General features: G+C 48.8%; 2 protein-coding genes across 3 annotated transcripts in view; one reads left to right on the top strand and one right to left on the bottom strand.

The window, feature by feature from the left end:
- The window catches only part of LOXHD1 (lipoxygenase homology PLAT domains 1), a 138,820-nt gene that overhangs the window by 11,164 nt on the left and 103,393 nt on the right, over positions 1 to 24,263 (bottom strand). Inside the window, exons 29-38 of one of the 2 annotated variants that reach the window (XM_066247390.1) lie at positions 24,033 to 24,187; positions 19,663 to 19,872; positions 19,402 to 19,537; positions 16,682 to 16,890; positions 15,650 to 15,835; positions 12,944 to 13,071; positions 10,644 to 10,761; positions 9,535 to 9,709; positions 7,736 to 7,921; positions 876 to 1,046 (exon numbers count right to left, since the gene is read on the bottom strand). In XM_066247390.1, coding sequence (XP_066103487.1) covers positions 876 to 1,046; positions 7,736 to 7,921; positions 9,535 to 9,709; positions 10,644 to 10,761; positions 12,944 to 13,071; positions 15,650 to 15,835; positions 16,682 to 16,890; positions 19,402 to 19,537; positions 19,663 to 19,872; positions 24,033 to 24,187 — 1,674 coding nt within the window. The remainder of the gene's footprint in view (positions 1 to 875; positions 1,047 to 7,735; positions 7,922 to 9,534; positions 9,710 to 10,643; positions 10,762 to 12,943; positions 13,072 to 15,649; positions 15,836 to 16,681; positions 16,891 to 19,401; positions 19,538 to 19,662; positions 19,873 to 24,032; positions 24,188 to 24,263) is intronic. The other variant, XM_066247391.1, reaches the window with a different exon arrangement.
- Positions 1 to 24,263, top strand: part of ARK2N (arkadia (RNF111) N-terminal like PKA signaling regulator 2N) — a 273,891-nt gene that overhangs the window by 240,989 nt on the left and 8,639 nt on the right. The window lies entirely within an intron of this gene.

Genomic DNA, 24,263 nt, shown 5'->3' with positions numbered 1-24,263 from the left:
AAGGAGGTACTGGAGTGAGCCCTCTCTTTTTCCTTCTGCAAGAAATGTGGGAGCCACATGTTAAAAATGTCAGAGACAGATGAAAAGAGCTTGGGTTCCTGAATCACAATGTGGAAGAAAGAATTCCTGCCAAACACCCATACTGGACTGTTACATGAGTGATAAATAAATTTTGTTGTGTTAAGCCACTGAGATTTGGGGTTTATCTCTTACTACAACTAGCATTACCTTAATAACTAAGGTTGGAAAATCTTTTCTTTACATTGGGCTCTGCCTTTGATAAGCCTTTGCTCTGTTGGACCCAGACACTGGAATCTATACTGAAGAAACCCCTCCCTAGTCCCTGATGGCCATCTACCTTCTGGAGCAATTACTCTTTTCCTGTAAACATCCCCCGAGGAAGGGACCAAAGAGAAAGTGGCTGATGGAGAAGCTGGCTCCCCCCACACATTCTGTTTCCAGGAAGGTTTGATCTGGCAGCTGTTGCCACAGGCATCCACTGGATGGATTTCATGTTATAAAAAGAAACCAGAGAAAGCGTCACACCAAACCTCCTAGCCCAGCCCTCAGGGCAGGGTGATCTTGTCCCTAGTGGGTTTTCCTCCTAACTGATTAGTCCCTGAGATTCAGGGCCGTAATCTGGTCCTGGTATCTTGGCTGTTCCAGGTTCACCAAGCAATATTTAGAGGGTTTACTTATGTACCTCCTCAAGAGTATTTCCTCTACTGGGCACCTGATTCGCATCCAGCTGTAACTGTCTCTTCCTTAGATTTGCCAACACCATTTCCCACCTCCCTCCTAAACTAATTCTCATTTAACTGAAGATCCAGCCCAAGCACCACAGCCAGGCTGAGCCCACTGGCCGCCCCACGTACTGGTCTCCTCCAGCTCCTCGCGGATCTCATTGTTGGCACAGGCAAAGTCGCGGACCGTCTGGCCGTCGCCCTCACTCTTGGAGAGCCAGCAGTCACACTGGAAGCGGAAGGTCTCGTCGCGGGAGTTGTCCTTCACGTCGATATAGTTCAGATGCCAGCCTGAAAAGATCCCTGTGGGGAAGAGGTCATGGGGACTGGCAGATGAATGTGCTCTACCTCCCCTCTCAAATGTCCACCCCCAGCCCTCCAGCTGTGAGGCCTTGGACACATTCTCTGTCCTCTCTGGGCCTTGGTCTCCTTGTTGATGAAATGAGTGGTTGGGTTAGATCATCTCTGAGGACTCCTCTAGCCCAGAGCATATAATTCTCAACAAAACTTTAACTTGGGGTTTATGAACCCTTAGAATATTTGTGTATGGGAGTTAAGCAGTCTACAGGCCCTGAGAAATTGTGCTATAATTATTCAAGAACATTTTACCAGGGATAGGGCTCATTGCTTTATCAGATTCACAATGGGGTCTCTGACCCAAGAAATACACCTTTTGGCATTCATAAAGCTGAAGGATGAATCCTATGACATCTTTAAACCAGTATCCACCTAGGTCACACCTATTATCTATATAAAACCAATTCAGGGATTACCTTCTCCGGTAAGCCTTTCCCAACATTTCCCCATTGCCTTCTCAGCCTGTATCAGATGTCCTCCTTGCTTCCATAGAGTCCTGCAGCTGCCTCGGCCACGCCTTGACCACTCTGTTTAGTTGTGTCTCTTTCCCTAGATCATGAGCTTTTGAGGGGAGCAACCAGGTCTTATCTGTTTCTGTTTCCCCAATGCTTAGCATAGCAACCGGCATGTAGTAGTTGCTTAACCCTTTGAGTAGTGAGTATTTTCATACTTGCTGACCCCGGGAATGACTTTTTTTTCAAAAAATGAAATTAGTTCCAGTTATACTTTTATTAACTTAAAATCATGTTTGTTTGATAACCAATTTGTGGAAACAAGAAGAACATACATTTGCCTTTTTTAAATGTTGTCTTACACATTTTTAAAATCAATCAATCGTGCTCTGGATGGTCAGGAGGCACGAGGACGTACATGAATATTCATACTCCTCAAAGGGTTAATAAATGCTGAATAAATATGTTATGATTTTGAGAACATTTGTTGTTTGACAATTATAGGAAGGAACAGAAGCGGCTATTTCTTTAGGGAACGTTGTGAAACCTGACACAGCATGCCTCCATATCAAATAACCAGCTGCTTCTCTTGTGACTGGCAGGGCTTCTTTTGGACGTCCTCTCCTCAGCTTCCAGCTGTCACATAGAAATTGATGTGCATTTGCCCTGTGAGTGGCATGCTAGCTGCACCATGCACTGGTTCAGCTACTCTCAACCCTTCAGAGAACTCAAAAAGCCAAGGGTCACATGTGGTGAGAAATGCCAGTGAGATGACAGGTTATGATGATGATTATTTCTGGGGTCTTTTATATTTCTATGAACTTATATTATTCAAAAGAAAACACAACAATTAATTTTGTGGTAAAAAATAATTCTTCCCTTCAGGGGAGTTTTCATTTCAGAGGAAACAAGAAGAAGAACAAGATGAATTAGAAAATAAACACTCTTGTATTATAATTCGTTCAGTATTATAAAAGCTATCTGGGTAACTGGAATTAAGGAGAAGAATTAATCATTTATCTTGATTTTCCTCTATGAACTATATTTCACAGTAATCAAATAGCCTGAGAGATAATTTTTTTATAACAGAGTTCTAGCTGATAAGTGGGGAAGAAGTGCACATTAGAAAATCACCATTTGTAACCCTAACAGATCATCACTGGATGAAGCTGGGAGATGGAAAGTTATAGGGGAACTCTGCAATGGAGTAACCAGCCCGACAGGCCTTGGGTCCACTCGTCTATATGAGCATCATAGGAGCAGGACTGCTTTGATGTAACTTGAAGCACATAGGTCCCATTTTAAGATACCACCTATAAAGTATTCTTACCAAAGTAAGTTGAACCTGAATTTAATCAAGCCTTAGGAGCTGGCTTCCAGAGTGTAGAAAATATGGGGGAAATAAAGAAGCAATAACACCACAAAGAAGCAAACAGACAGGTCCAGAATATGGAAATTCTATAGATCATTGAACCCAGTTTCTTCAACAAGTTAATGGTATAGAAAAATAAAAGAATCAGGCACTGCTCTGCGTTAAAAGAGACTAAGGAGACATGACAACTAAATGTACTTTGTGGACCTTGTTTGCATAATGATTCAAATAAAACCAAAAATACAAAGATATTTTTATGTTATTAAGGACATTTGCATGTGGAGTAAAAACTGAATGACACAAAGAAATCATTGTTAAGTGTGATAATGGCATTGTGATTTCATATGAACATGTCCATTTTAAAAAGAGAAACATACTAAATATGTTTGGGATGAAATGACATGAGGTTTAGAATTTGATTGTGTATCTTCCAGAAACCAAAAAAATAAAATAAAAAAGGAAAGCAAGTATGACAAATCATAATTTTTGAATCTATGTGATGGGTATGTAGAAGTTAATTATAATATTCCCTTAATTTTTGTGCATGTTTAAAATTTTTCATAAAAAAAAGAACCATTGGATAAACAAAAAAGATAAAAAGGTAGATTTAGGGAAAGAGAAAATTGCTATGCTATTAAGTTAACTAAATGTTTGTAACCTGACTTACACAATAACTTTTCAGGATCCATAACGTTTTTTGTCTGTGGAAAACTCTCAAACAAAATATACTTGTCCTCATAAATTTCTATGCAGGGGAAGCATAATGTAGCTTGAATATTTTTAAACTAAATATGAAAGAATGTGGCACAGAGAGCACTTAAGGACATGTTTAGCTGTCTTTAGCTTATATTAACATTTAAATGTCAATTCCTGGAGGTAAAAGTTACTATAAAGAGGAAGTTAGACATGAAACTGGTACTTCCTGTCTCTTTCCTGACCTTAATATTTCAAGCACCTGGGTTCAGTGAGAATACTGAAATGTTTCTTTCTCTGCCAATGATATGGCTCTGCTTTCAGATCCAAAGTCTGGTTGAAGGAGGGAGGCCCATTTTTTTCTGCCTATAAAGGGAAGAGGATAATATTAATGACTCAGGATTTCTTTAAGTCAAAGGGCCCTTATGAAGCTAAGGCAATCCCACGGTCTTGGGCTATTCAAAAGAGGAATCCAAATCTTTGACAAGTCTAGCACCTAACCACCGTACATAGCTGTCCATGGTGCTGAAGTACCTCTTCATTCAGCATTCTGTCAGTGATGAGATAGAAAGAATCAACTATTGGATTTCTGCATAGAAGAAAAATACATCAAGAAAACGGATAAAGTCTAGATATGCACATAATCAGTGTCAGAGACTGGCAGCTGGCATTAGAGGGCCTAGCCAGGACCCTGAAGTTCACAGCCAAGACAGTTTTTGAAAGAACTAAGGCACAAAGGAAAACTCTTAGTCTGAAGAAATGTAGGTTTTCTGTCACTGAGTCATAAAGAAACAAGAATAAGACTGAAGGATATAAATAAACTCTTTGAAAACTGTATTAAGTCCCTACTATATCACAAGTAGTATGATAGGCATTAGGGAAAAGAACAATGAAGAAGACAATGGTACCTGATGAGCTGATAGTCAAGCAAAGGAGACAGAGAATAAGCATGTAGCTACACATATGATGACTGTTCTGGGAGGGGTTCTGCTTAGGTAAGGAAACAGGAAGAACTTTCAGTGAGAAGGTAAGGACATAAGAGAGTTTGTTAATTATAAACAGGGAGATGTTATCATTGCAGGTACATGAAATGTAGTTGGTTTTTGAGCCCCAATTACCACTGAACTTCCTGTAGGGGTATGGAGGCCCTAGCTGCAAAAGTTAGGAGCCATGAGTTTGTCACCTTGAGAATTATAACTCTGGACCACCTGGCATCACTGGACTTTAAGCTGCTGCAGTTAACCCTGCTGACATTAAGCTCTCTGATAAGACTGCATTCTGATCTTGTGTGTTTTATCTTGGCCTAGTGACCTTGAATACTTTTCTATCCAGCAGCAAATGCCCAGGCATATTCTTTGCTGCATAGTCACTCTGCTCTCAAGAGTACTAATATGTTGTGTTTGTGTGTGTGGGGGTGTTGGTAGCCTAGCTGAGAGTGGGAAGCCCATGGATACAAAGTGCTTATTTCTGATGATGGCAGGGGCACAATTCTTGGGAATATATACTGCTCACAAAAATTCGGGGATATTTCAAAATGAATATGAAGCGATAAAAAAAGAAGCATTTGATTTTTTTTATTAGACAAGAACATCAGAAAAGCAAATGACAAGTCAAAGAAAGTTGTTCAATTATGCAAATGAGATGCAAAACCAACTTTTATTTCATTGGTGAAAATGCACTATACAAAAGGCTGAAAGTACTGGAGTATCTGCACATTCCCTGATCCTCTAATTTTTGTGAGCAGTATACTTCTTACACAATGGCTTGCCTCTAGTGTAGGCACTGCAATAGGAGACTGTCTGCATGGATATTAGGATGGGCAGACCCCATCCCCACCCTACACCTATTAATCTGCACAGTCAAATCCTTCTCCTAAGGTTTGTGGTGACACACACAATGGGGCTCAGTGCTTTGACTGAGCCACTGGCAGCTTGATTAAACACTGAAGCAATTATCTTGACTGAGGGATTTGTTTGTTAAGTGTTATGGGCAGCAGCTCATCCTGACCCATGAACCATCTGCACAGAAGTGGGTCTTAATGATTATGACTCTTGTTATTATGTCAGATTTTCAACCACCAGCTAAGCTGCTACTGGTTCTAAGACAGTCATAATGGATGATGAGAGGGTGGGAAAGAATTCAGGGGTCTTGTTGTGTTTCCTTCTTGGGAAACAAGAGAGAATCATCAGGTATATTCTGCAAGCATGTGTTTTCCATAGACCCATAATGACACCAAAATAGACATGTGAGGAAGGAGTATCCCAGTCCACCATACCCTTTTCTGGACAAGACACCTCCATACACCCCAATGACAGGCATACATGGGGGACACAGTGAACAGAGGTGGAAGAATTTTCACTCATCTCCTCATCCTTTTGACCCATTGGCACAGTGGTTGGATCAGGGTACGGAATGAGGATGGAAAGATAGGCTGGCACCCAGCATGTGTACCAGAACTGGCCTCAGATAGGACCTCAGAGGTCTGGTTTGTTTTGGCTGTGTCTTTTGCTTGACATGTGGATCTGAGTAAGACATTCCAACCTCGCAGGGCCTCAGAATTTTCTGGTCATAGAAAAGACAGATAGCCCTGGCCGGTTGGCTCAGCGGTAGAGCGTCAGCCTGGCGTGCAGGGGACCCGGGTTCGATTCCCGGCCAGGGCACATAGGAGAAGCGCCCATTTGCTTCTCCACCCCCCCTCCTTCCTCTCTGTCTCTCTCTTCCCCTCCCGCAGCCAGGGCTCCATTGGAGCAAGGATGGCCCGGGCGCTGGGGATGGCTCCTTGGCCTCTGCCCCAGGCGCTAGAGTGGCTCTGGTCGCGGCAGAGCGACGTCCCCTGGTGGGCAGAGCGTCGCCCCCTGGTGGGCGTTCCGGGTGGATCCCGGTCGGGCGCATGCAGGAGTCTGTCTGACTGTCCCTGTTTCCAGCTTCAGAAAAATACAAAAAAAGAAAAAAAAAGAAAAGACAGATAACAAAGTGCTTTTTGCTGTAGTGATTCACAGAAATGTGTTAAGGATCAAATGTTTGTATCTTGAATACCTAGCAGAGCATCAGACATGTAGTCGACATTGTAAATGTTTGCTAAATGAATGACTGAATGGACACACTAAGATTTGACAACTGTGGAGTACTGTATAAATATCTGTCATTTTATTGCTTTGAAGACTGGCCATTTTCTCTATGCCTAATTTGAGCTTATTCCCTGTTATGGAAAATATTTAACTGTTTAATCCATGCTAAAGCAAAATAGTCTAGCTCCTCTAGGAAGAGAGATTTCAAACTGCCAAGTCGGGTTTCATCAGTCACCACAACAGTCATATTGGTCCCCAGTGGGGACTTGGAAGAAGTAAGGACAAACTAAGTTAAGCTGGCTCTGGGCCACATGTGGGGGAGACTCAGAAATACTGGAGAAGGCTGTAAGCAGATAGCATTGCAGAGGCTAGTTTCAGTGGAGGACCGGAGGGGTGAGTTAGAGCAGTAATGACTGTGAGAATAGTATATCTCAAGGAGGTGTAATTTAGTATTTAACGACTCTTCTCCAATTAAATAAAATAAAACTTCAAGGCCCAATGTCAGAGATAAAATGGTCAGTGTGGCCTGCAGACAACAGAAGGACCACCAAAGGGGCGCTGAGAACCTGAACTTCAGAACAGTTACAGGTGTGACTGAGTTTCCTGAGCTACTTTGAAGTTAAAAAAAAAAAGTTTCTCACTTGGCTTATATCCTTTCCCACTATTTATATTTATGAGAGAATTTGACTAATTTTAGACTTGCTATTGTAGATAAAGTAGTATAACCCTTTATATAGAAAATCCATGGGAAATGAGTTTGATGATAGAGCCTCTTTCTTTTTCTCAACTTCTACGTCTGAATTTGGAAGACAGTGCTCCAGTGTCACAGAAAATTAAGAACCATTCATCACCCCGGTAAAAGCAGGAAGAACTAAGTTTTATCTCTAAAATCTGTCCAGAAACATTGGCTCTTTTAACTGATGGAAGCATCCACATGGTGGCAATCAGCCTTTTTTAGTTGCCTGACACCCTGGGGGAGAAGGGTCACCATGTTGCCAAGGAGATGGGGGGGCTGCCCTCCCCACCATCTTGACCTTGAGTGGGAGCTACCTTTGCTGTCGTGCCAGACCCTCAGCTTGCAGAGGTGGCCCAGGCTCAGCATGTCAGCGAAGTTGAACATGTCCGTATTGTTCCTCTCAAACTTGTTCCAATTGGTTGACTGCTTCAGGGCCAGGGTCCCGCTGTCCCCATTCTCACCAAAGATGATGATAAACACATTGGCATCAGTGCCTGCACCTGGGAGTGCATAAGACGAAGGCTCAGGGTGCGGGCCTCTCTGGCATGCAGCCCTCTGCTCTGGCCTCCATCTTGGCATCCTTGGAGGAGCCAGGCACGCAGATGGGCTAGTTCAGAGTCAACAAGGTCGGGGTAAGACAAGAAAGAGCTGGTTAGTGTCCTGGAACTCTTGGGTTTCCTACTCCATTTTTCACTTATCTCTGTTCTTTGTACATGCTGGTGGGCTAACTGGAGTGCGGGTTAGCAAGTGAGAATGGTTTGGCACAAGAATTCCCCTAGCTCTCGGGAAGCACATCCACACTTTCAGGGCCTGCCATGTAGACTGGCTTTCCAGTTCAGAAACACAGACTCCCTCCTACGCACTGTGGGGTCAGAGGAAACAGGAAAGTTTCTTATTCTCCAAACCTACCTCTGGTTGACATACTACCTGAGAGTTCATATCATTGGCTTAAGCCAAACAGAGGTATTGGCTCCAGTTAAAAAGATAATGCTTCTGGAAGAGGGGACCCGAGGAGCTCTTCTGATGCGCACCCTGTGGTTATTAACAAATTCATCCATTATTTTCAGAGGGTGCATCACGAGGAAATGGAGGGGCCTGGAAACGTGTGGACACTTGGAACTTGAAGCAGAAAGAGTGTAGGTTCCACGGAGAGGAGACACAAAAGAGGGGAGGTTCCAGAAACATCCCTGAGCAGTTGTACTGACGCATCAGTATTGCCTGAGATTCCACCATGAGAGCTTCATTTTTTTTTTTTTTTGGCTAAATGCTCCTTTCTTGATGAGGTAAGCTACCAGAGCAACCAGTTAATCCTAAAGTAGCCATTTACAATCCAGGTAAGTGAGTTTGCCAGGTTCCTTGCAACAGCTCCTAAGAACCAGCTTGATACAGGGGAGGGTGGTTAGGAGTCATTGCCTCCCCGATGAGGGTGCGTTCCCTCTCAGCTCCAGGACTTTGTGCACACTAGTGATTTTGCCTGGAAAGCCCTTTGTCTGGGGTCCTCTCTGCCTCAGTGGCTCCCGTTTGTCTTTCTGGACTAGACTTTGGCACCGCCTCTGGGAAGCCCTCCATGACCCTCGTCCTCAATCCCCATCTAGGTTAGTTGCCTTCCTCTGGGTTCCCCAGCATGTGTGCTGACAGAGCCTCACTCTCATTGCTCCATGAGAATGTCAGACCCGCAGGGCCCAGGGTCGTGTCTCCATTCTAAGACCCGAGGCCAGGGCTGGCATACAGAAGATGGTTGCCAAGCACGAGGACATGGGAAGGAACACACGGGTGTCTGAGATGCGTGGCACCTGGGTGAGGGGCATTGGGGAGTGGCAGGAAGACAGAGGACTTTTAAGTCAGGTTTCATTTTCAAAAGTGCTGACCTTACAGTTTGATAACATCCTCCCCCCTTCTCTGAAGAAGGAGGGGCAGCCACCTTAGTCACGGGGAGGAAATACTCCTGTCTAGACAGAAAGTAACACGCTGCGGAAAGGACTTGCACTGACTAACCTTTGGAGGGCCATCTAAAGAAAAGTGTTCTGATCGGAGTCCAGGGCTTGGGCTGGAACTTGAGGAGGGGCAAGAGTAGTGGGAGGTGGAGGTGCCATATGGGGACCCCCTGACTCACCAAAGATGTCACTGGTCTTAACGGAGACAGTGTAGGAAGTATACTCCATCATCTCCTCCCCGTCGATGACAGCACACATCTCACACACCAGCGTCTTCTTGCCCTTCCGCTGGGACAGCCAGTCTCCGTAGTAGAACATAGTCAGGTCTCCAGTGTTCATGTTCTTCAGGAGGATCTGGGTGGGGGTGGGAGGACCCAGTGTGGGAACGCCCTCCCTCACCTCCATGAGCCCCTTCTCACCGCTAATGCAGCCCCTTGGGCTAAACCCCAAGGGCCCAGAATCCCGAACTAGAGATGAGTCCTTCTGGCTGAGACTCGAGGGGTGTAAAAAGGGCCCTCCCCAGGACGAAGAACCTGCTCTGTGTGCCCTGCACAGGTTCGGAGACCTCCACCATGATATGCTAGGGATTTGGAAATGGGCCATGTGTCTAAACATGTTTCCAAGACTGTGCACAAGAAATGTTTGCTGAGTAAATGACAGAAAATGAACCAACCAACCACTGTCAGCCACAAACACCTGGGAACAATGGGCTAAAGTTGGCCAGATTGTCCTTGGTGTGGGCACCATATTGTTGGCTCAAGAAAAATCTGCTAATAGCTGAAGAGGGGTGTAGGAGCTTGAGGGGACTTGGGACAGATGGCCTTTGGTGGATGAGTGATGAGATGACTGACTCAGAGGGGAGGGGAGGTCGAAGAGAGAAAGAGGCAGTGGCCTCACTGAGTGCTCACAGGCACACCAATAACTGCCTTGCTGGCCAGCCTCAAGTTCCCCCCACAGAGTCTCTTGCTGTCCCAGCTGCCTGTCTCACTCGTCCCAGCTGCCCCTGTCTCACTCCTCTCAGCTCACTTCCTCCAGGAAGCTCTCTGCATGCTACACTGCATGCTGGTTCGCTGTCAGTTGATTCAATTTTGACTGGACGCAAGTAAATAAAACTACATTCTCTGACTAATTCACGTCAGAGGGGCCTGTTGGGTTATATAGGCTGGGTTTGTGTGATAACCCTCGAAGGCGACAGTTTGCACTTTATCATGGTCCAGCGATGACCCGAAAGAGCCGAAAGAAGGTACGGGCTGTGGGTGGAAGGCAGAGTGAGGTGCGGACCACTTACCCGCTCCAGGAACCACTCGGGCCGGTTGCCCAGGCCGTCTATTCGGATCCGCATCTTGGTGAATGGAGCGATGTCCAGGATCTCCATCAAGAAGGTGTCATTCTGCTCCCGCTCAAATCTGGGGGTGGAGAGCCGGGGGCATGAAAAAGGGGAGCTGGCCATGGTGAGGGGCCCAGGTCGTGCCACAGATGAGGTTCAAGGTAAGAAGAGAAGAGGCTTTTACTCAGCCCCTCTTTCAGTCCCCGCTGACTCCCCCACAGCCTGTCTCTTATGCCCCAGATGTGTTCCCAAAATACTGGGTTCAATGAGTTTGATTGATAGAAATGGTCTTGAATCAAAACCTACCAGATCTGGGTCTTAATCTCATCCTGCTGGCCACCTACGCAGTCTCAGCGCCCCTCTGGGACTTGGGTTCCTCATCTGTAATCTAGGGAGAATGACACTAGCCCTGCAATCTCACAGAAGTGTCACAAGGACCAAACGAATATGAAATCAACTTGAAACGCAAAGGAATTTCATAACTGCAAAGCGTTACAGGGCTGCCATGAACAGTGGGGCAGGCTGTGCCCACCTGCACAACTCTAGATGGTGCCATTCACAATTTTTAAAAATATACAATCTGCACAACTGAAGGCAGCGGCCCTAGAGTGGCAGGTAAATAGAGAGTAACATTGCTTCTGTTGCTATTACTACTTTCCTGCTGAATAACATCATCTGGGAGATGCTCCACCGTCAATCCGTACTAATCTGCCTGCAGTGCCACCCAGGTAGTGTGACCTTCAGTGCTGGCTGATAGCTCGACTGCTGATTGATTCCAGATGCTGCTGCTAATAAACCCCTGGGGGTTATGCAGGTGGCACTGAAAATATGACCCTGCATGGCAATTGTCATGCCTTCTTGAATATAAGGCATATTTTTAAGAGCAGGGGCCCTAGCCAGTGGGGTCTCGGACTGCAAATGCTGCGGACTTAGAATGAACTACTCCTTGTCTTAAAGGCAGTGGGGGACAGCAGTGCAGCCTCATCTCTCCTGATAACTTGCTCATTGCATTTTATGATTATTAGAAGTAAAAAATGTTCTCCCCAAAGTCTGCCCTAAGTCCCTCCTGCTCCAGTTTAAGCCTAGTCTGTCCCTCTGGTCACATGGAAACGGAAGGAGGAGCTCACTAAGTCCCTTGTCAAGCTCACATCACACACGGGAGATGCCTCTCAAGTCGTCTTTCAACTCATTTGATTCCTTATTCTTGCCATGCATACGATGGTGCAGATCAAAGGAACTTTAGAATTTTTGGTTTTGTATTTCTCTTTAATTTTCACCCTTTGAATTTAGCCATGTATTTTTATTTAATGGTGGGGCAGGTGAAGGAAAAGGGAGAGACAAGCTTGTCCTACAGAAGATGGAAGAGTGGGTTACTCTGTCTCTCACCTTTCCTTAGAGACCACCCCACATCTGGATGGACCTCCTCCCCTCCGGGTAAAAGGTCCGCACCCCAAGGGGAAGCCCCTCTTGGCCCTTCGTCCCTCCACAACTCACTCGCCACCTCTTTCTGCTGCTCCAGACGTTCGGCTGACTCGCAGCAGGGCTCCCACATTGAGGGGCTGCCCTAGGAGACACAGTCAGCCTTTGAGCCGTGTTCCCTAATGCCTAAAATTCTTCTGTAAACTAAGTGCCCCCCCCTCCAGCCTGAGGCTGTTGTCCTGGTCAGCCTCAGGCTGTTCTCAGTCACAGAGACTAACCGTGAGTGAGTGCGTGCTGGGTACCTTCCCTGAGGATAGCCTTTGATATGGAGTGGGGAAGGCAGGGAACCAGGACAGAAAGGGAATGAGGGACAGCAGAGGCCACGCTTCCCCAGGTCACCTTGCAGGTGCTGAGTAGGGAGGCCCTTCTAGGTGGAAAAAAGAGGGCAAACCCTGGACCATGTCAGCAGCCTTGCCCTCTGAGCCAGAGGCTCAGGAGGTTCATAATGACAGAATACTACAGTATACAGACATTACAATAAACGTTTTCAGTGATGGATGAATGGAAGGAAGATAGGACACATGGGCTATAGGGTGAAGCAATCAAGGAAGGCTTCCTAAAAGAGGCAGACTTGAGCTGAACTTTGAAAAAGAAAGGTCTTGAACACAAGAGAGTGGGTGAAGGGCATTCCAGGAGGGGCAATGACAGGGACAGAGGTGTGGAGGCTGGAAGGCCCCAAGGCATGAGGGGAGTGAGGAAGGCAACCTGGTTGAAGGCGAGGCGGGGCTGACAGTGGAGAGCTGGATGTGTGGAGGCCAAGGGGCACAGGTGGCTCCGCATACCTGGCCTTCTTTTTGTCCAGCTGCACTTCCTCCGTGCTGCCGTTGATGCCATAGAGGGTCATAAAGATGTTGGAGTCGGTGCCACCGCCAACCACGTCTCCTGTCCACACAGTCATTTCGTAGAGCTCCTGCCAGGAGAAGGATGCCGGCCCTGGGCCTTGGCCTCACCCCCAACCCTGCCACTTGCCTCATTCTCACCAGGGCAAGATGACACTCACTCCAGGCTGTGTGGCTCTGAATAGAGGCCCCCCACCCCGTTCCAACAACTGTGAATGGAGAACAAGAGTCAGGCCTTGTCACTGTATGCCCCCACTGTGCCCAGCTGAGTGCCAGGCATTCCGTTTTAGGTAGAGGGAGTGGGTACAGCAGTAACAGGACTGAGAGTCCCAGCATTAACTGGTTCCTTTGTCAGTGGAATCCCAGCCTAAGTCCATGCATCCGAGTAGCACATGGTGGCAGGACAGTGGCCATTGGAGCCATCCAGAGCTCCAAGTGAACCCCAGACCCACCTGCTTGCTGTGGACCATGGGCAGGTGCTCTGCCCCTTGCCAGGCTCTGCTTCGTCCACCATGAAATGGGGTGAACACTGTGCAGAGTGGGAGAGCTGCAGACACCGAACCTGCCATGTGGCATGGCCCCAAGGGGCAGCAGCAGTTCCCGGTGGCTGCCCCTCCTTCATGCTGCAGCCAGCAGACACCCAAGCATCAGTGGGCAAGGGATTCCTCAGGGGTGATGTTTAAGGCAGCCCAGCCCTCATTCATGAAGTGGGCCAATCATTTATTCTATCTGATTTTTGCTTTAGTTTGAGATTTTGCCCTTTGCCTGAGGTTGGCTCCAAATAGGACATAATCCCTTTATCTTCCTCCCCCAAAGAGGGGGGGGCAGTCTGTTTTCCCCAGGACCCTCCTGAATCCCCTGCCTTGGCTCTTCCTCTGATAAGCAGCCTCGCAGCAAAGGGGCCACCTTTACCCATGACCTGGGTTGTCTTCTAGTCCTGGCTTCTTGTTTTGCTCCCTCTCATCAGGTGTCCGAGGACTAGCAGGTAAGTCACAAAGGTTCAGTAGAGGTTTGCACACACAGTCGAGAAAAATGCCAGGCTAATCGTCTCCTGTGCACGTACCTGGCCCTTCCCTTCCCCTGTGGCTGCCACATGGTATTCTCACCGCTGCAGGTACCAGACACCCACTAACCAGGACCTTTAGGATTCAGAACCCAAATTATTCATCACAGTGATCATGCCCCCAACATTGTGCGTGCTGGGCACTGGGCCCTTGTCAAGCAGCAGCTAGAATTTCTGCCATGATACTGCAACATTAGAAGTGGTATTTTCAGGCCTGGCCCAGAGGACAGGCTTGCCAAGGGGGTAACTGGAGAGCCTCTGGCTTTACCGGGAAAATCCTCTCAGACCATCTAATAAGGGCATCTGTGCTGGGCACAGAGCTACTGGGAGGGAAAGCAGGGGCTGATGCTTTTTTGCTCCTATCTGGATGGGCATAAAAACCAGAATGGTCCAGATGAGTGCTTCGTGGTCCCAGGAGACTGGCCCCTTAAGGCTGCTCCCTCCAGACGCCTGCATTCTCTGTGTCCACAGTTCTCTCCTTTACACAGATGTATCTCTTTTTATATCACAGATGTGCTTCCAGGAAGAAATACAGAAACAGGGCTTTTCTAATTCCGGTCTGATATCAGACGTCCTGGGGAGACAGCCCGGCCAAAGAACGCGGCGGTTCTCTGCGAAACGACAAGCCTGTGTTCTTCTGTAACATGAGTAGCAGGGATGTGGGTCCGGGTTTCCGTGGACTGAAACAGGGATGTGGGTCCGGGTTTCCATGGACTGAAGCCTGGAGGGAGACGCAGCCGCACTGAGCGGCTGGGCCTGTGATGCGTGTGGGGTGCTGCACACAAGCACACCCACTCCACGTGCTCGCTGGGAACTGGGTCAGGACAGGGATCCCCGGGTGGATTGTGTGCTCACCCACACAGACCGTCTGGCCACAGACAGAGACATCTGGGGAAGGGAGGGAGGCTGTCTGTAGAGAGTCTGTCTTCTGTTTCCACAGACAATATAGAAGGGCACACTTGGGTCCAGGGTGCTTTCTTTTACCTTCGTGGGACAGCTTCTTTTTTTTTTTTTCTGAAGTTGGAAACGGGGAGGCAGTCAAACAGACTCCCGCATGCACCCGACCGGGATCCACCCGACATGCCCACCAGGGGACGATGCTCCGCCCATCTGGGGCATTGCTCTGTTGCAACCAGAACCATTCTAGCACCTGAGGCAGAGGCCACAGAGCCATCCTCAGCGCCCAGGCAAACTTTGCTCTCAGCGCCCGGGCCAACTTTGCTCCAATGGAGCCTCGACTGTGGGAGGAGAAGAGAGAGACAGAGAAGAAGGAGAGGGGGAGGGGCGGAGAAGCAGATGGGTGCTTTTCCTGTGTGCCCTGGCCGGGAATTGAACCCGGGACCTCTGCACGCCAGGCCGATGCTCTACCACTGAGCCAACCGGCCAGGGCTGTGGAACAGCTTCTGAGTCAAATCTAGTAGCCAGCCTCCTGGCTCTGAGCAAAGTGCATCTGGCTGGTGTACCAGGCTGCAGCTTCGGCCAAGGCCCAGTGATGAGTTTCCTGTTCCCCTCACACCCAGCTCCCTACTGCTCCCCCACCCCAACCTGGCTGTCCTTTTTGTGCAGTGCCCACACAGGCCCTGTACCTTCTTCCCGATGTTCACCACTGTAGCATCAAGCAGGTCAAAGACCCGGGAGGTGACACCATCTCCTCGGTCCTTGGCAAGCCAGCAATTGCAACGCAACGTATACTTGGTGCCCAGGGTGGGCACAGACAAACTCAGCTCCTCCACCAGCCAGCAGCTCTCGGGGGTGGCCCCATCATGGCCCAGCTGCAAGGGGACACATTGGGCTGTGAGGATCTGGGCACAGCTGGGAAGGAAACCCTTCCTTCCCTGCTCAGCATCCCCTGCCCCGCCGGCTGCCTGCTCTCTCAGTGCTTCCTTCCAACGTGCTCTGGACTCACTGACCCGAGTGCCTCCCATGAGGGGAAAAGATTTTCCACAGAGAATTAAGATCTCTAACCAGATGACTTGAGTTAATAAAAAGATTATCCTGGATGGGCCTGACCTAATCAGGTGAGCCCTTTTAAAAGAGGGTTCAGATATCAGGAATGGACGAAGTCAGGGAGGTCTGAGGCACAAGGCATCTTATTGGACTTGAAGACATGAACTACCATGTTTTGGAGGGGGTTTCATGGCAGGGAATACGGAAAGCCTCTGGGAACTGGGGGCCCCAGTCCTACAACCACAAGGAAATAGATTTTGCCAATTAACAGTGAGCTTAGAACAGGATCCCAAGTCTCACTGGGCTGGATTTCAGCCCAGTGGCATATTGGGAGGGGGAACCAGCTAATCCACATCTTCATTCCTGACCCGGGAGAATGTGAGACAATACATTCATGTGCCCTTAAGTTACTAAGTTTACAGTCCTTGGTTACACAATATTAGAAACTAATACACAAGGCATCCCCATTGAGTGGGTGCAAAACTGGGACCTGGAGGGGTAGGTGGCTCACCCAAGGTGATGGCCGAGACCAGGAGGTCTTCCCCTGCTACCTGCCCTGCGGTGGGGCTCAGGTCAGTAGCTCTGCCCGCCCCCCATTTCCCCTCCCACCCATGTGCAGGTCAGCTCCTTCCTTCCCGGGGGTCACTATCCCGAGGCCCCAGGGCCAGCACCTCTATTTTCTTGATGACGCCTACATCCAAGCCTCCAACATAGAACTCCTCCACGGAGCCACTGCTGAAGCCCTTCTTCCCTTTGGGATAGTCCAGCCAGATGCGGTTACTGATCTCGTCGTCCTCCCCGATGAGGATGACGAAGGCCCGGCTGTCGGTGGCTGCATCCTCTTGCTTCCCAGTGGTGACTGACACATAGTAGGGAATGACTGCAAGAGATCAGGGGGCCCAACCTCATAACGAGCCGGCTGGACCAGGGCAGGCTGGTAGACTTGGAAAGAGACTTGGAGATTTGTCTCCCTGCCTCTGAGACAAAATGCAAGGGTGAGTTATCTATGGCGAGTGCCTACTCTCCAAGGAGGGAGAGAACTGGTCACTCCAAGTTGTTGAGGACCAAAATACCAACAGGGTTTTTGCATTTGGGGGGGGGGATAGAGGTTTGGGAATTGGCTGTAAGCTGACAGTCTGCCCAACCCCCCACCTCACTTGTTCTGTGAAGGTGCAGGCTACGCCCTTCCCCACACCTCCATGTTAGCTGTGATGCTCATCCTTCCCCCCATGTTCCCCGGAAAGACTGGAGGCAAGCTTCTGCTTTGTGTAAAGTTAGGATGGTAAGTATGGTGGGGTTTTCTTGGGTTGCCTTGGATACATAATCAAGATCTCATTGATTTGCTAATGGCCCACATTGCCCTATAAATAAAGCAAGATGCGGCTTTGCGGGGGGGGGGGGATGGGGGGGCTCTGTTTCAGCTATCAGCTTTGCAGAGCCTTCCTGAACCCATTCTTTTTAATTCTTTAAGTCTATTTTCTTAATTTCGCACAATTCCCACTCAGGACCTGAAAATACTAGTCGTACTGGTTCACAACACCAAGCAGAGAGCAAAGAGAGTGCCCTCGCCATAGGAAAACTTAGTTGCACCTAGCACTCCCAGGTGAAGTGGGTTAGAACAATAGCCTTTCCCCAAGCACAGGGGATGCCTGTACTGGCATTTTGCTATGTCAGCAAAAATGAGGTTGGCAAAACCAAGGTCTCACAGAAAGTAGGAATTTAGGGAAGAATACATGTAACACAGTAAATGAAAATTCTAGAAAGCATCCATTTCTATCCACTAAACCAGACTAATCAACATAAAAACTTGCTCAAGTAACGTAGCATAGAGTTCTAGTTGCCCGCCCAGTCTTCATTCCTCTTGCAGCTAAGGATTGTAAGCAGATGATATATATGCAGATGTTGTTGGGAAAATTTGTGTTAAAGGGTCTGACTCAACAGGGAGGAGCACCTTTTTGCCCCTTACCCTTCCATTCATTCTGCTGGGGGTGTGGATATGATGGCTGGAGCCCCAGCAGTCATCTTGAAACCACGGATGACCTTTATAATGGAAGTCACTGGTGAGGTTGCCAGAGTGACTAAGAGGAAAGAGCCTAGGTCCCTGAGTTCACTGGAGCTGCTATATCAGTACCAGCTGCCTACCCCTGAACTTCTGTATGAGAGAAAAGAAAAATCCCTCAGCTGTTTAAATCATGGTCTCCAGGTCTCTGTCACTTGTAGTTACTAACTGATACAAGTTGGAGACCCTTCTCCTGGCTCATCATCCTCAACAGCTTCAGAGATACTACCCTGGTGTGGTGGGGTTATAGGTTATGCAATCTGTATCTCTTTGAAAAGTTTCCAAACTGGACTTTCCTGACTGGAATTACCTGCATTGTTTTCCACATCTGCCCACAGCCTTGTTCCATCTTTATGAAGAGGCCCCCTTTGGCCTTTCCACAGTTGGTCACAGTGCTTACTTAAGGAGAGGCACTATCTTGTGGTTCCCGTCACTTATTCACAAAGTGAGAAGCCAGAATACAAAGTGACCGATGCTCTCTGCCAAACCCCGCAGACCCACTGTGTGGGTTCCTGAAGTGGAATCTAGTGGTGTCATGCTCTGTACCTAAGAGAGCTGGACAGAAAGGCAGAGCACGTTTAAATGTCCAATAGATAAATATAGAACTGCCTTACTTCAAAAACATGGTTGGAAAAGTAATGTGTCAGGGATTACAATATTGTTTTGTGGAGGAGGGAAAAACAAAAGCCAGAGAGTGACTTGTCCAAGGCCCCATATATTATTGTCAGAACCAGAAATGAAACTTGAATTTCTAAAAAAACCCACAAAAAACCCAGCTCAAGATTTCTTTCTGCCAACCCCCACCACAAAATTCCTTAAGTTTGTGTGGTCGAGTCCTTCATGTGATGCTCCAGTAACATGCAAGGGATTCTCATTGCTGAAGTCTAGCTCTGTCAGATGAGACTTGTCCGAGGTCCCCTGGGCTAAATCTATATCCCAGGAGTCTGGGTGCGGGCAGAGTTCCCGACAGTACCCTGGTGGTATATCAATGGGTTAGGGACCTCACTCTAACTTTTCTTAGTCTTTGTTTCCCCATCTGTAAAGGGGGCCAATCCCTGCCCTCTCACCCCTTATGGTTGTTCTGGGGGTGGAAATAGGCAGCAGATCAGAAAGTTGTGTATAAATCATAAGACATTAGATAGTAAGTTAGACACCTTCATCAGCGAGGTCACCATCAACACCATGTCAGGACACCACTCGGTATCGTCATGGTGGAGCTTAGTCTTGTAGTAAGTCAGATAATGGTGGGGCGAATGCATGGCCTGTCCAAGAATATCTTAAACACGTTTCCATTGCCTGATCCTCCTCTGATGAACCTTCTGCTTGGCTTACCCCGGCCGTCCTGAACGTAGTTGACCATGGGTCCCGTCACTGTGGAGATGTCGACACCGGCCATCTTGGAGCTCAGGGCGATCTCCCAGAAGTCAGCGGGGCTGCTGCAGTTGCTGCTCCGGTCCCCAGTGTACTCCTATGGGAAGAGCATGACCTAGGCCATTAACCCTCCGGCACCTGCTGCCCCACGGGGCCTCCCCCAGATATGAGGATGATGAGAGCTAATGGCTGAGCCTGCGCCCCCATCTGCCTTTCCCATACCTTCTCATAAAAGAGCCTCTCGAGCCGCCCGTCCTCCTTCTTCAGGGACAGCCAGCGCCCGCACAGGAACAGGAACTCATCCTCGTTGGTGTCATTCCAGATGTCCACCTTCTCCACGTACCAGTCTGCGTACCACTTGCTGTTGTCATGGCGGAGTTTAATCTTGTAGATGACGCCCAGGTCGGCAGCCTCGATGATGAAGGTGTCGGACTGCGGAGACCAGATGTGGGGGTTCTGTACCTCCACTCACTCCAACCCCATCCATCCAGAACAAGCAGAGGGTTTGTCAGAGGAGGAACGGGCACATGGAAACGTGTTTAAGATATTCTTGGACAGGCCATGCATTTGCCCCACCATTATCTGACTTAACTATAAGACCAGGCTCCACCATGATGTACCAAGTGGTGTCCCGACGTGGTGTTGATGGTGACCTTGCTGACTAAGGTGTCTAATTTACTATCTAATGTCTTATGATAATATCTAATGTTTTCCATACCCCTCAACTGTTGAGCTAAACAGACATTCCTAGGTGGGGAGCCTTCCAGGCCCAAATCTCGAACACGGAGTGTTTGGTATTCCAAGGCCTCACTTGTACAATGCCCTGTTTTGTAGTCCACAATCTTTGGGAAACTCCCTGATGGTGTTTGGAAGGTGGACTCCGATGAGCTGTGTGAGTGGGGGTGGGACAGACAAGGGCACTCTACCGTGTCCTGGCAACTGGACATCCTTAGTTATGTTGAGTATCAGCATGAGTCCAGGCTGGAGGCTGGAGGGTAAGAGCTCAGGAAGAGGTAGAACCCTCTGAATGATGGGAGGGGCTTGACCTGTCCATGGGGAAGCTGGGAGGCGGCTGGAGCAGCCAGCTATCTGGGCTGCAGGCTCTGGGGGAGGCAAGGCTGAGGAAAATGCAACATAGAATGTGAGTTTAGGAGCATTTTCTGTAGGCTGTGAAATAAAGCTTCCTCTGTGTCCCTGATTATTCCTTCAGTAAAGTGACATTACACTCTTGGGTAATTGGACTCTTTGGGGACTGCTCAGTGAGATGTGTAATTCAAGGCCATGGGTGAAGCACAGTGAAAATACAAGTTGAATGTGGCAGGGTGAGTTTGGGTGACACCCACTTTCCTTCTGAGAGATGTGCTGTGTCATGGTGCTGAGTGCTGGGAACCCAGAGATAAATAGTAGAGGACGTCCTCTCCCCTCCCTGAGACAGCCCCGGTGGTAGAAGGAGCCACCCATGGTAGGACTAAGGCAGGGCTGGGACGATTCTCCAGGTGGGGACATTAAGCTGCAGATGGGGGCCAGGCCTACCGGGCAGCCAGGGTAGGTCAGCCTTGGGCTGAAGAATCTGCAGGTGAATGGGGCGTGGCTGAGGGAAGGTGTGGACTCTTGCACGCCTCAGGGCACTGGCAAATGACTGAGTCCATTAGAGCAAAAATGGGCACAACTTATGACACAGCATTCCACTTCTTTGCATCTGTTCTGAGGGGACATCTTCATATGTGAGCAAGGATATCTGTTGCAGGATAATTTTTACTGTGGAAAATTGGGAGCCATTAGGTGTTCAGCACTTGGGGAATGGCTAAATAACTGTGTCAGTGTGTGTGTGTGTGTGTGTGTGTGTGTGTGTGTGTGTGTGTGTGTGTGTTGGTTAGTAAGAACAAGCCAGCTTCATTTATGTTCAAATATCCTGACATAGAAGATTTCCAAGGCGTCCCATTGCATGCCAAAGGCAAACTGAAGAAGCATTCATATAGGATGATGCTTTTTATGTAAAAAAATCAAAGCTGCAGAAAATCATTATATATTTCTTAGGGGCACATGTACAGGGATGCAGAGAAAAACCTTGGGAAGATTTGGAGGCAGGAGAGAGTGTGGAAACTGGGCCCAACGGGTCCAAAAAGGGCATTCCACACAGGCTGGCAGGGCTGGCCACCATGAAGGCTTGTGTATTCCATGGAGGGCTCAGGCCAGGTCTGGGCTGGGTGGGGAGCCCCTGATGGTTGAAATGAAGGAGTGACTCTGTCAGCTTTGAATTGGTTAATTGGAGAAGTTGGGAGGATGGGCTGGATTTCAGGGGCCTCGAGCAGGGAGTCAGACTGGTCCAGTAAGTTAGGTGAGAGTAGAGATGGAGTTGAGCAGGCTGATCTGAGATTTAGAAGAGAGAATCTTCAAGACATGGTGATTGATTGGATGTGGGTTGGGAGGGGGTGCTGAGAGGAGAAGGGTATCAAAGACGACTCCTGGAGGCACAGCAGGTGATCAGAGAAATGGAAGCTTTCAGGTGCTCAGCAGTAAACTTAGTCACATAAATCGTCAGTGGCTGAGCCAGCAGTAGCTCCAGCTCCGCTGATGGGATGTCAACACCAGAGGAGAGGAAGAGAAAGGATCGGGCATCACAGAGGAAAGATTCTTGTTGTGCTATCACAGTTGTTAAGAGAGAAGAAAATCTGATCAGAAACAGAGGAGACTGGGTTGCATCCCTTCATGCATGCTTTCATTCTTCTCTCCGCTCAACAAATGTGCATTGTGCCTGCTCTGTCCCAGGCTCTGTGGTGTAGCCGTGGACAAAAATGTACCTGTCAGCTGTGTGCCCCATGTGGCTGTTTTACCAGCATTTACCAGGCGCGTCTCCAGGCACCAACGAAGGCAGCGAGAGGTGTGCACTCCCAAGCCTTGCCAACACCCAGTACTAACAGAGCCAACTTCATGCCAGGCATAGCCCTAGGCACTGCCCATGTTTTAATTAAGTGAATTGGCTATATGGCAAAGGCAACTGAGGCAGAGAGATGCTAAGCAGCTTGCCCAAGATCCCGCAGCTAGTCAGCATCAGAGTCAGATCTGAACTGAGGTGACCTGGTCCCAGCCACAGGTCTGGGTGCCTGACCACTGCTCAGCACTGCCACATTCCACAGCAGCACATGTGAGTAAGCCTGGTGATCACATCCCTGCTATAGAGTCAGGGACACCAGATGAGTCACTTGACTCCTTCGGCATTCTATTTTTCCAAAACAGATAGACTTCCTATTTATTACATACCTTACAAGTGCAGGGAAAATGATATCTTGTGTGTGCGTGAAATTATTTCTTCCTGGTACAAAGTGCTTGTACATGTCTTGACCTGTTTTTGAGCCCTGTGGTATAAATAGCTATCGCAATGTTATCCTCACTTTAGAAGCAGTAACCAGGGCTACAGGGAAATGGCTCCTATCTGGATGGTGGAGAAAATGAATGGGAGCCTTGAGGGTCAACTCCCCCGGACCAAGTTGTCAGGGTGGAGCTCCTTCCGGGTGGATGGGCTCATGGGGTCACCAGCCAGCTGCAGACCCACTTAGGTGACACCTGCTTTCCCCATTCCCAGAGCTAACTTCCTCCTCAATATTCCTGCAGCAGATATTTCAGCACTAAAGGTCGCACTTGGCTGAGGGTCAGGCTTAAGGAGGCCTCATAAATGCCTGTAGGTTGGTGTACAAAAAGTCCTAGATACTCCAGGCCACAGGCAAGACCACAGATTGGGTTGGGAGCCGATCATCAAGCTCCGATCGCCCTTTGGGTACAGACTGGCTTGGGGGACCTCCTGCAGATGGAGGTGATCGGAGAGGTGGAAAAGCAGAGCAAGTGAGGGGGTTTGGGCAGAAAGGGCACAGGAGAGAGAGGGGCCAGGTTGGGAGACAGAGCGAGCTGGTGGGAAGGGACATTGGAGTTCTTCCTTTTTGTAAAATCGCAGACTGTCAGGGCTGACTGGGCCTCAGACACCGTCAGGCTGCGTGGGTCCCAAGCCTTTCTTTAGCCACAAAGCACTTTGCTTAATAGAGGGCTTGCGTGGCACCTCAGCAAATAGGCCAGGTCAGACGGATGAACATGGGGGGGATAAGTGCCCGTCTGCTCCCCCCCCCCATCCCTCCGTGGTTCCCCAGGGCCTTTGTGCGGCCCAGGGCTCTCTCTGCACAACACAGTTCAGCTGATTCGCATCAGACCCCTCATCTTACAGATGAGAAAAGCGAGGCCAGAGAAATTCAACCAGATGAGGAACTGACGGCAGAACTGGCCTCCAGCCCCCCCTAGTTAAGCCTCTGTGGGTACAGCCTCACTCCTCTGTGATGTGCACCCCCACACTAATGACCTACCCACAGTGGGCTGGATTTTCCGAAGATGACCCAGTCCCTGGACAGCCAGCCACCCGGGGTTCAGACAGGCCTCTTGCTTGCTCAACCCCACCCACAGCCCCGTGCAGGACCCAGGTCTGAGAGGGAGGACCAGCCCTCGGCAGGGGAAAGCAAGGGTGCCCGCCTGCATGCGGGCCCACATGCCTCACGATGCACGGAGAAGAGCCGCCCCCAGGAATCTGGCCCCCCCAGGGGGTCCCCTACCGCTCCTCTCTCGAACTTGTTGAGGCGGTTCTCCGACTTGCCCAGGTACCGCTCCCCCGTGTCCCCCAGGTCTCCATAGATGGTGATGTAGACCTTGGCATCCGTTCCTGCCCCGGGGACATTTCCTGTGGTGATCTGCACCGAGTACAGCACAACTGGGTAGGCAGGCAGACAGAGGGACAGACAAAGGGAAGAAAGGGATGGTATTGCTTTAGGTCTGGGAGGACTGGA

This window comes from Saccopteryx bilineata, chromosome 11, assembly GCF_036850765.1.
Source record: "Saccopteryx bilineata isolate mSacBil1 chromosome 11, mSacBil1_pri_phased_curated, whole genome shotgun sequence".
Taxonomy (NCBI): Eukaryota; Metazoa; Chordata; class Mammalia; order Chiroptera; family Emballonuridae; genus Saccopteryx; species Saccopteryx bilineata.
The sequence above is the reverse complement of the archived record's forward strand: the minus strand, read 5'-3'. Positions and strand labels throughout refer to the sequence as shown.